General features: G+C 42.8%; 1 protein-coding gene and 1 long non-coding RNA gene across 3 annotated transcripts in view; both read left to right on the top strand.

Annotated features, from left to right (window-relative positions):
• LOC307191167 overlaps window positions 1-12,024 on the top strand; it is a 204,936-nt gene that overhangs the window by 64,650 nt on the left and 128,262 nt on the right. The window lies entirely within an intron of this gene.
• LOC307191380 (heterogeneous nuclear ribonucleoprotein A1-like) lies at window positions 849-8,041 on the top strand. The gene has a single exon (XM_079931415.1). It carries the CDS (start codon window positions 888-890, stop codon window positions 1,848-1,850), a length of 963 nt encoding a protein of 320 aa, XP_079787541.1. The 5' UTR covers window positions 849-887; the 3' UTR covers window positions 1,851-8,041.

Consider the following 12,024-nt stretch of genomic DNA (forward strand, 5'->3'; position numbering starts at 1 on the left):
ATTATACTCAACGGGTGAGGTCAATTTGCCTGGTCATCGGGTGACAAGAAACAATATGAATTTGTGCTATAAAGGCCAGAAATTTAACAGAATGGGAGCCGTAAAGCCCCTCTGCAATGCATCTTATTGCCTAAATCACTTAATTAAAAAGACCCTGTTACTCAATACTATAACCTATATGGGAAAAGAATCTGAAAAAGAATAGGTATATGTCTATGTCTAACTAAATCACTTTGCTATACACCTGACACTAACACAACGTTGTAAATCAACTATACTCCAATATAAAATAAAAATTAAAAAATAAAGAAAGAAATAAAAAGACCCTGTTTAAATAAAGTGAAGAATAAGGTAGAGTCTGTTTATACCGGGTGGGTAGTACCATGCTCTACACACACTATAAATGCGATATATTTTTCTCCAATAAAAATTTGATGCTGTTTTTAGATGATAAAAACATTGATTTTTATTAATAGATGGGCTTGTTCTCAGTTTTGGGGGATAATTAGAAAATTTCTTTCCATTTAGCTTGACTTAGTAAACATTCACTGAGCACTGAGTAGAACCTGGTCCAGTGGCAAGTGCTGGGGTGAGAAGGATCAATACAGTCTGGTCTCCATCTCTAGCAACTCGGCCTGGCAGGAGGATGGAGAGGATGAGTTATCATGATCTTATCAGAGTTTTCAGAGGAAGCTTGAGTATCAAGTCTGGTAACAGGAGACATAGAGTCGGACTGTGTAAATAGCCGGGAAGATATGTAGAAGTACTAAAGTAGAAGCAAAGAAACAAGTGCATTTACGTCTTGTAAAAGTAGATGTGGTCCTTTCTGCTCGTGGACGCCGCCGAGTAAGCATCGTTGACCTCTCCCCCCACCCTCCACTGCCGTTATGTCTAAGTCAGAGTCACCCAAAGAGCCCGAACAGCTGCGGAAGCTCTTCATCGGAGGTTTGAGCTTTGAAACAACCGATGAGAGTCTGAGGAGCCATTTTGAGCAGTGGGGAACGCTCACAGATTGTGTGGTAATGAGGGATCCAAACACCAAACGCTCCAGAGGCTTCGGATTTGTCACATATGCCACTGTGGAGGAGGTGGATGCGGCCATGAATGCAAGGCCACACAAGGTGGATGGAAGAGGTGTGGAATCAAAGAGGGCCGTCTCAAGAGAAGATTCTCAAAGACCTGGTGCCCACTTAACTGTGAAAAAGATTTTTGTTGGTGGCATTAAAGAAGACACTGAAGAACATCATCTAAGAGATTATTTTGAACAGTATGGGAAAATTGAAGTGATTGAAATCATGACTGACCGAGGCAGTGGCAAAAAGAGAGGCTTTGCTTTCGTAACCTTTGATGACCATGACTCTGTAGACAAGATTGTCATTCAGAAATACCACACTGTGAATGGCCACAACTGTGAAGTAAGGAAAGCCCTATCTAAGCAAGAGATGGCTAGTGCTTCATCCAGCCAAAGAGGTCGAAGTGGTTCTGGAAGCTTTGGTGGTGGTCGTGGAGGTGGTTTTGGTGGGAATGACAACTTTGGTCGTGGAGGAAACTTCAGTGGTCGAGATGGCTTTGGTGGCAGCCGCGGTGGTGGTGGATATGGTGGCAGTGGGGATGGCTATAATGGATTCGGTAATGATGGAAGCAATTTTGGAGGTGGTGGAAGCTACAACGATTTTGGCAGTTACAACAATCAGTCTTCAAATTTTGGACCCATGAAAGGAGGAAACTTTGGAGGCAGAAGTTCTGGCCCCCATGGTGGTGGCGGTCAATACTCTGCCAAACCCCGAAACCAAGGTGGCTATGGTGGTTCCAGCAGCAGCAGTAGCTATGGCAGTGGCAGAAGGTTTTGATTACTGCCAGGAAACAAAGCTTAGCAGGAGAGGAGAGCCAGAGAAGTGACAGGGAAGCTACAGGTTACAACAGATTTGTGAACTCAGCCAAGCACAGTGGTGGCAGGGCCTAGCTGCTACAAAGAAGACATGTTTTAGACAATACTCATGTGTATGGGCAAAAAAACTCGAGGACTGTATTTGTGACTAATTGTATAACAGGTTATTTTAGTTTCTGTTCTGTGGAAAGTGTAAAGCATTCCAACAAAGGGTTTTAATGTAGATTTTTTTTTTTTTTGCACCCATGCTGTTGATTGCTAAATGTAATAGTCTGATCGTGACGCTGAATAAATGTGTCTTTTTTTTAAAAAAAAAAAAAAAAAAAAAAGTGGATGTGGTTTACAGTGTATGTAGATTGGTGGTAAGGAGGCATGGTTTTCAACCTGTATCAATAAACCATGTAGGTATGGTTGTAGGTCACTACCTTTCTGAGCCATAGTTTCTTCATCTGCAGAACGAATAAGTTAGGTAAACACTAAGATTTCTATCAGCTCTGAAGATCTGTAGTAAGTGAATATACATAAGCTGTAGTTTAAAGCAGTATAAAAAGAGGGAAAAAAATCTTTGGTCTTTGATTACTCTAAGTATGCATAGCTAGTGGGGCTGTAGGAAATAAGATATGGGTTTCTGGGATTGGGGATCAAAGCATTCGTATCACACATAACTGTCTGGGGAAGTGCCAATGAGTGAGAGACCATGTTGGCTTGAAAACCAGAGGCTAAGGAAATAGGGACGGCACCATACAAATAGAAATGGGAAAACTACTTGGGTCAAGGCTGAAAGACCTGTAGGGTTTTGACACATGAAATTCTTTCCAAAATTGGACCCAGATATTTCTTACATAGTGTGGTAATCCATAACAACACTAGATCAGGGACCAAACCTGAGAAAAGGAGGGGTCCATGTCTATCTTCTGTTCTTATACCAATCCCACCTTCTCCATTCCTCTTTTTATCTCCAGTATAATGCAAATGCCTCGAAGCTAAGAAAAGACACTTATCTCTTTTGATCGCCACTCTTCAGCTCTTTGAATGTATGTCTGTATATACTAAGCACTTCAGTTTATACTGTTAATTGGATGACTGACCAAGACCGAGGACTTGATTGAGTGGAAGAATCAAAGCGCCTCCAACTGCAACCAGTGAGAAAAACCAAGTAGAGGATCCTAGGACAGTCCTGGCTGCTCCAGGGGTTTGGGCTCTACTGTCTCACCCTCCTCCTGTTGTTCCCTGTGGGGAGGACTCACCGAGGCTGAGTCCTCACCTTATGCACAGAACTAACTCACTTTGGATGGGAGGCAGCACATCTTTCAGGAAGTCCTTGAAGCAGTGGTCCATCCTCTTCTTGGGGATGGAGGTTTACTTTGTCAGTCTTAGCTGATAACTTTCCAGAACCTAAGAATCCCCAGAGGGCAATTACTTGCTCTTGCTGTGTTTCTTTACTCCTTCTCCCCCCAAGCTGCTTCTTAGCAACCACAGCTCCCTACTCTTCTAAGTTCCCAATGGGATAAACATTTTGAAAATGTTTTATCTCAACTTCCAATTGTCTTTCTAGCTCTCAGAGCCCTTCCCTGACTCTTTTTGGGTCTTTCACTGCTTTTCAAGGCTATGGCGTTATTGGAGACTTTCGACAGGAGTCAGGAGACAAGAATATTTACACCTCTGACCTGATGGGAAGGGACTGAGATTAATTGGGAAGGAGAAGTGGAACTAAAATCCAAGTTTGACCTCCTTTCTAAGAGAAGATGAATGCGTCTTCTCCCCTCCTTCCACATATCTAGTTTTGGCGACCAGGGAGTGGGGAGTAAAGTAGAAATTGTCAAGTAGAACCATCATGTTCACGTCCCAGAAGTCATTGAGAAGTCCCAAGTTCACAGTCATTAAAATACTCCCACAGGCTCCTTGGTGGTCTCCAATATCACACAGCTGTTGAGTTGTGTATTCTCACACTATCAGAAGTTTTTCAGGCTTTCCCTAAGCTTGATCTCCCAGTTCTTGATCATATTGCATGAAAGTTTTAATCTCTTCACTGGAATTACTAGAAGGAGCAGAGAAAACAGTGGGTTGGGATTCGATTTTGTTCCTATTTACTTATCCGTTTCTGTAGTAATAGAACACGGTCTTTGGTAAGATGGAAACAGATATATTGTTAGCAAGTAACCCATTAGAGTTTTTCTGTAATAATTGGTCAATATTAGCAAGATAAAATTTAATTATCTTGAAGATTTGCCACTTTAATGACAATGGACTGGGGAACGGTAGTTTCACTGCATGCTCTTCCCTTTGTGCAGGACCTGTAATCTCAGGTTCACCTCTGTTCCTTCCACCATCCAGCTATGCCCAGGACCCAGAGGACCTGAAGCTCTCCCAACCTCAAGCATTGAAAACTGATGGGGCCGTTTGACAGAGTTGGAGCCAAAAGTTGAGGGGAGGGCAGAAGTAAAAAAGAAGTCTGAGGGTACCATGAGGGAGAAGAGAGAGAGAGATTGACACCTGAGAGGTGGGACTCCGGAAGTACATCAAAGATAGACTTAGTATAAATCAATACAGGTGACTCAAGTGTAAAATAACTGCCGGGTACCATCTTCCAGACAACATAGTGTGTGGTCTTCTAATAAAAATATTTCCTTGCTGTTAAAACAGAAATTCATCTTTCCTACTTTTCCAAGCACTAAGGTTACAGATAATATGTAACTGGGTGAAAACAATAGGTTAGAAAATAGTAGGTTCAGAACAATCGTAAATTGAAAAGAATATATACATACAGTTAGATATGCATAAAGACAGAAACACAAAGAAAGAACTGAAAGGATAATCATAAAATGTCAATAGATTATCTCTGGTAATGAGTTTGTAGGTATTTTTATTTTCTTCTTTTTGAAAAATGTCTATAATAAACATTTTTCTAATATGAGCCCAAATTAAAATTTAAAAATTATTATTGATATAGATATGTCACATTGAGATAGGGATGCTGGGAAATCAACTTGCTGGCTTAATGTCCCACACTACTGAATGGTCTTTGGAAAACATGGGTGAGTGTTATGGGGTGGAGGGAAGGTATAATTAAAATCCTGCCTCAGCAAAGTAGGTATGACTACAGGTTTAAAATCATTTATACCATGAAAGGTGAATCTGTAAATACTCTATGGTGGCAAACACTCTGGACTAGGGACAAGATAATTGGTGTTTGCCGGGGCTTTGGTGTAAATAGCTCTTTGCCTTCGGGCATGCTGTTTAATCTCCTTGGGCCTCAGTTTCCACACTTGTGAAACAGAGATTCAGTGAGACTGTAAGGATCCTGCAGCTCTGGAAGTCTATGTTTTCCAGTGTGGACATGGCTATATTTCCTAGATACTGACATCTGAGACAGGAGTTAGACCCTCATGGGATCCAAAGAGTGGTCTTGAGGACATAGGGGTAATTATCTCCTTTGAGCCTGATTCACATGAGGAGGGAGTTTCATTGACAGAACCAATATTTTATGTACTATTTGGATCCCTAGCCCTTGGAGATAATTCACTTCCTGCAGTGTCTGTGCAGCCCCAGGCCTGCTGCTTCCCTGGGTCTTTCCCTTCATTCCTTTGAAATTGCCCCACGACTACTGCTTCCCCACCCCTTACTTCTCCCCACTGATATCTCCTTGCCACAAGACTTTCCTGTTACTAGGAATAGTTTAGTTCACTCCCAGTGAACTACTTTATCGGGTTCTCAGTTATGCACCTACCTCCCTTTTTAGTTCTTTCTACTTTTTTTTTTTTTTCTTCTTAACCAGGGATAGCTTTCCCACATGAAATGTCAAGAGGCGGCTTCTAGGAAGCAGGTTACTTGGGCTGATGGTCTCTACACTTGACAGCTGATTCAATAGCTTTGGCTGCAACTCATCACAAATTATCTCTGTCATGAGAGGGTCTGAATACTTCTCTGATCCCTACCTCTAACACACTAGGAAAATGTAAAATGATTTCTGTGATTTGGTCTTCTCTTTGTGCATAAGCAGCTATGTGACTTGAGGGAAACCGCTTAGGTGGTGCTGGTGGGAATGAGAAAGAACATTCTAATGTTCTAATGGCAACTAATATTTAACGAGTACTGAATGCTTTATAAGAATCATCTCCTTGAAATTTTATGTAATTTCCTTATTTTATATTAACATTAGACAGGTTCAGTACAGCTCATTTCTAGAAAAGAAGTCTTTCCTTAATAGATTACTAGCACACACAAGGAGCTCAGACCTACCTTTACTTCAAGATCGACTTGCCTGTGTGATGGTGAAACAACTTTAAATACTCCTCATGGATGTTATATGAAAATGTAGCTTATTTGTTTTCTATAGTGATCTTATCATCCCAAGTTTACATTCTGATGCTTGGTATGGAAAGAGGAAAAGAGCAAACAATATAATACTGCCAATTGAAAATATCTTAGTTTCCTACAGTATAAACAGTATCTTTTGACTAAAAATAATCTTTCCAGGTAAATAGTTAATTAATTCAAAGTTCAGCCTTTGATCAGAATGGTTTATTTCTTTCTTTTCTCATTGGTGGATTCTGGGTATAAGAGAAAACTGCTACTATGGGATAACGTGGAACTTGGGATGAGGGTGTAGAATCACTCTTGTTTCATGCTGGTCCTGGTCTCTGCAGTTGGGCAATTACTCTTATCTGCGTGTGTACACATGGCAGGTTTCTGCTGAGACATGGTCAATCTCGATCTAGCCCATGGCATCCAGTATTGAAGTCTGTGGCTGAGGGACACATGGGCAGTTTGTTGTCTTGGCTTTGTCAGGGTTCAGTGGCAATCCTTTTGTTGAAATGGTTCTGCTTCGGGGTTTCTGATGTGATTCTGACCCCCGTTTTCCACACACACACCACCTCCAAGAACTGACCATGATTCCTTTTGGGGGCAGTCCACCTCGTAGTCCTTTTTCTCCACCAAGTTGATCCTACCCTGGCAGGTTCTCTGGTGGAACTTTCAGCTGCCTTCTGTACCTCGCATTTGAAACGTGCAGGAGCTTGAGGCATCCATCCCATGTTCTAGGAGCCGGGAACATGTCTCAGACCTGTTTGGTGCCCTCTTCCACTGCTGTGCTGTGGCCTCATGAGCTACAGTCTCCCTTGAGGTCTCCAAGTGGGGATCAGGTAAACGTTTCTACCTTTGACGATCTCCTCCCCCTATCGCTTGTCTATCCTTTAATCTCTGTGCTCCATATGTATCCCAACTCTGATCTAGCAATCAGCAGTCACTCTGTTCCATTCATTCTTCCATGGATGCCATTGCCTGGGGGCGCTGTGGAACCATGTGGGTAGAGGAGGGATTGAAGGACTATACCTGGGCAGCTCTGACTATGGGATCAGGCAGCTACACGACAATCAGATTGTCATCACTAAGCATAAGACGTGAAATATTTTGCTAAAAGAGCCTGTTTGGTTCTTTGTGAGAGTCACTTCCAAGTTCCCCTAGCTTGGTATGGGCTCGACCCTGAAGGGGGACTTGGGTATGTGCCATGTCCTGGGGAGTGAGGAGAGGATAACAGTGTTCTGTCAAATTCGTAACAATTCTGTGAGGTAGGCACAGACTTGGCCAGAGCTAGACGATTGGTAAAGAACCAGCTGAGATGAAAATCATTATATGACCGGTTTCAAATCTCAGACTCTTTTTAAAAAAACATTTTTTTCTTTTAGGCCACGCCACATGGCATGCGGGATCTTAGGTCCCCAACCAGGGATCGCACCTGTGCCCCATGCAGTGGAAGCGCGGGAGCCTAACCACTGGACCGCCAGGGAATTCCCGTGAAATTTTAGACTCTTTTCACTAGACCATGCTGCCGCCACCATTATTCTTTTCTTTCTGAAATAAAAGGGTTGCAAATGGAAGAGTGTAGAAGTCTCTTCATGCCCTGATGTTCTGAACTTCACTACATAGAGGTCAGCAGAAGGAGAAGCGGTTGGGATCTCTTCCGTGCCCCAGTTAAGCAAAACCATGCCTCTCACCCAAAAGGAGCAGGGAAAAGTTCTGGCCGGGTGTTTCCTGCTACTCTTAGATACAACTGTCTTCCTGGCCTTTACATGAGGAAGCTGACTTGCTTTTTGCTCTGGAGTCTTCCTACCACCTCCAGGTCTCTACATTTGCCTCAAGCTTGCCCTAACAAAATTGGCTGTTTTTAGTACTGAAATGGGACTGTTTGGGGAACTGAAAGTGACTGTAAACCTTTATATTTTCTACGGGAACCAGGACATTATGCTACATGCTATGGATTTAGTCCAAGCATACCCCACAGTTCGTTTTGTTTTAATACATTTATTTATTTATTTACTTACTTATTTTTGGCTGCATTGGGTCTTCGTTGCTGCGCATGGGCTTTCTTAAGTTACGGCGAGCGGGGGCTACTCTTCGTTGCGGTGCGTGGGCTTCTCATTGCAGTGGCTTCTCTTGTTGCAGAGCAGGGGCTCTAGGCGCACGGGCTTCAGTACTTGTGGCACGCGGGCTCAGTAGTTGTGGCTCACAGGCTCTAGAGCGCAGGCTCAGTAGTTGTGGCACACGGGCTTAGTTGCTCCGCGGCATGTGGGATCTTCCTGGACCAGGGCTCGAACCCGTGTCCCCCGCATTGGCAGGCGGATTCTTAACCACTGCGCCACCAGGGAAGCCCCACAGTTCGGTTTTGAAGGTGTGGGGGTGAGCAGGAATAAAGTTATTTTCTGCTTATACCCTGAGAATTCAGGATGTTCAGTGAGCCAGTTCCTCTTAGTTCCCAGAACACAATAGATCTGAGATCTGGTGGTCTGGAGCCTGGGAATCTCATCCTGGCTCTGACCTTTTCCCAAGACTTTTAAGCCTTTTAAAAGTCTCAGATGGATTCTGTGTAGCAGAGGTGGTTTTATCTACTTAGCAGATCATGATGTTGCTGGAAGAAGCAAAGCCTGGTGGTTAAGAGTATAGGCGCCTAACCCTGATTGCCAGCGTCAGAATCTTGGCTCCCTACCCTGTGCATTTATGACATTGGACAGGTTAAAGTCTCTTTTGCCTCAGTTTCTTCAAATGTAAAATGGAGAGAATGATAATATCTGTCTCATGTGGCTCTTGTGAGGATTAAATGAGAGAACCCATGCAAAGCCCTTAGCACAGTGTCTAGTCTATGATGAACCCTCAACCAACGTTAGATATTTTTCTGTTTAAAATACTTTCAACACTTTAGAAGAAAGGTGCTAGTCAAACCTATGATACAAATAGAAACTATCCCCCCCGCCGCCCCTAATACATTTACTTCCATCCTGTTGAGGCTTGTAAACTCAACACTTTCTTTTCTCTTTTGCAAAATACAAGCTGTTCCAGCAGCTCTTCGCATCAGATCCAGAGTGTTTCATGCCGTCCTTGGGATTTTGTGAGAGATGTTTTGGAAGTACCTTTTAAGAAACTACACTGGTTGGAACTGATGCTCAAGCTTTGCTATAAGTGTAGAAAACTTCCGAGCTCCTGTCCTGTGGAACTGGAGAGGGCAGCTGGAGGCGATCCAAAGGAGAGGATAGATTCCAGCCCAAGAAGCCTTCTTCTGGCCAAGAGGGGTGGGCATGGGGAAAATGAAGCCTGGAGGGAGGTCAAAGAGGAAAGTGAGTGTAGGGGCTGGGAATGATTATCCAAGAGCAGATATGGGTCCAGAGCTATTCACAGAGGCGACAAGAGCCCTTTCCGTCTTGCCTCTGTTCAGGTTTAATAGTGAACTTACTGCCAATGTCCTGAAGAAAGGGTGAGAGGGTGAGGAGTGCTGCCCCAGAAACTGCCTTACAGACTTCCATCCTCTCCTATCTCCAGGCCCAGTGCGAAAAAGATTCAAAGAAATTCCTTTGGCTCCCAGAAGAAAAACAACTCTCCAGCTCTGATCTTGCTAGATGGGAGTTCCTCTTCTCCTTATCCTGAAAAAGGAAAAAAACCTTATATTTATATCATGCTTCATTACTTTCAAGCAATTTCATAGACACAATCTCATCTGAGGAAGGAGAAAGTTGAGGCCATTAGGGTACACAAAGTTTGTCCATTATCAAGTATTTCCTAAGTCTGACTCCAAAGCTTATATTAGGTTGGCTCTTTTAAGAATTCTAGTGGGCGAATACTGTAATCATGATTAATATCACCACCATCAAACATATATTTAAAAATCCTACTCTACTAGTTTGAATAGCATTAAAATCAGTGGAATGTCTTTAAAGGAATTTTTTCATGTGCCTGTTAAGTGGGCCTTAGTTTAGATGTGGGCAACTATCTCACACATAGGGGAATTCATTAACGATTTCATAAGCATCTTCCATTCTCACTTCACCTTTCTTCATCTCTTCTGGATGACCGTATTCTAGTTCCCTCCCCCTGCCCTCTTCTAACCAGCTTGTCCCTTGACCTACCTCAGGTGGGGAAGTATTCACTGACTGGGAACTGCTAACTCTTAGCAATCTAGCCATCACCTCCCCAGTTGGAACTTGCCGCTTCAAGGAAAAGGACCTTGTAATCAGAGTAATTGGAATTTTCGTATCAGAAAGATGTTTATATGCTCGAGTTCGAGGCCTGGGAGACGTAGCAGTCAGTAATGTATGAGCCCTCCAAGGAGGTGGGTAAAGATGGAATCTGGAGCCCAAGGAGAAGGATTATATTGATTCCACACACACTGTCTCAGGTATCATTTGTAGAGTTTGTCTTTGTATTAATCATGTTTTTATATTTTTCATACTTTATGATGTTTTGACATCTTAGGGGTCTTGCTTGTAGGGGATAGGCTGCCCCTCTCAGAGCTGGCTAATTTCTAGACATTGCAAACCAACTTCCTTTTGATTACAGTTTTCCTATGCAAACCAACCAATCCAAAGCCCACATCCCAGTCCCCTTCATTTAACTCCCAGGCACCAAGCCCCCATCTTCCCTGCTGTTATCACCTCAGGGCCAAGTCAGCTAGACTGGACAGCTAGAGGCCAGTCCTATGGCCCAGAGCCTGCCGAAATTATTCAGACTATCCAAGCCTAAGTTTCCTCCAGCTTTCCTAAACTGCCTAATCCGTTCCTTCCTCAGAAACCACAGTAGTGTCTGAGGGTCATGCTGTCTCCTCTCTCCTTCTGCCTCCTGACTGACCTGGTGCTTCCCCACGGGCCCTGCGTGGTGTGGCCTGCCCCCTTCCCTTGCTATAAGCTCTTCTTTCAAAGGCAGTTGTCTCTGTGTCTGCCACCTTACCATACCAGAGTAAAACAAATCCCAGGTACAGGTCTTAAAACGGTGTTAATGATTTCAGCATTTAAAATGAAAGCCAGTGTTACTTTCTACTCCGGCAGGTGATTAAGCACAATTTGAGTTGGTTCTACATGTTTCTTCAGTATTGGCTGGAGTCAGGCAGTCCTTGCATGATCTCTGGCTAGACAGCCTTTCTGGAAGTGGGCTGTGTAGTTTGGCTGCCAGGCCTTTACACATGCTTTGCTGAGGTTTGTATGAGTGAGCTTGGTGCTCTTTGGGCCAAATTAGACATCTCTAAAGTCATCTCTGGCTCCAGCATCATATTATTTAGAAATAGCAGTATCATTTGGCACTGTTGATCACTCCATCCTTGAAATTGTCTTTCCTTGGTTTCCATGACATCATGTTCTCTTGGATTTTCTTCTACTTTTTTGATTGCTCTTTTTAAAAAACTCCTGTGCATTCCTTTTCCTCTGCCTAGCCTTTATTTTTTTTTGGAAACATTTATTGAATAAATAATGCATATATATGTTTAAGGAAAGTATTAAAAAAAGTAAAAGTTTGCTCCACCTCTGTCACCCAGTTCCACAGACTCTTAATTTGATTACAAATGTGTGTGTGTGTGAGGGTGTAAAACTATAGGACATACACAAGCACACACATATGCTCATACACACATGATATTCTGTGTGTTTTTATGTGTAAATGCTATCATACCGTAACATTTATTTATTCACTCATTCTTTAACAATTTACTGCTGTTTACTAATTAGCAGCTACTACATGCCGGACACTGTTTAGACCCCGGGAAGACCATGTGAGTAAAGTAGACAATTTTCATAGAGTTTATATTCTGTTGGGAGGAAGAGACAATTTAAAAGAAAGTCATTTAAAAGAAAGTCAGAGAATTTTCAGTAATGAGAGATGAT

The sequence above is a fragment of the Stenella coeruleoalba genome (genome assembly GCF_951394435.1).
Source record: "Stenella coeruleoalba genome assembly, chromosome: 9".
NCBI lineage: Eukaryota > Metazoa > Chordata > Mammalia > Artiodactyla > Delphinidae > Stenella > Stenella coeruleoalba.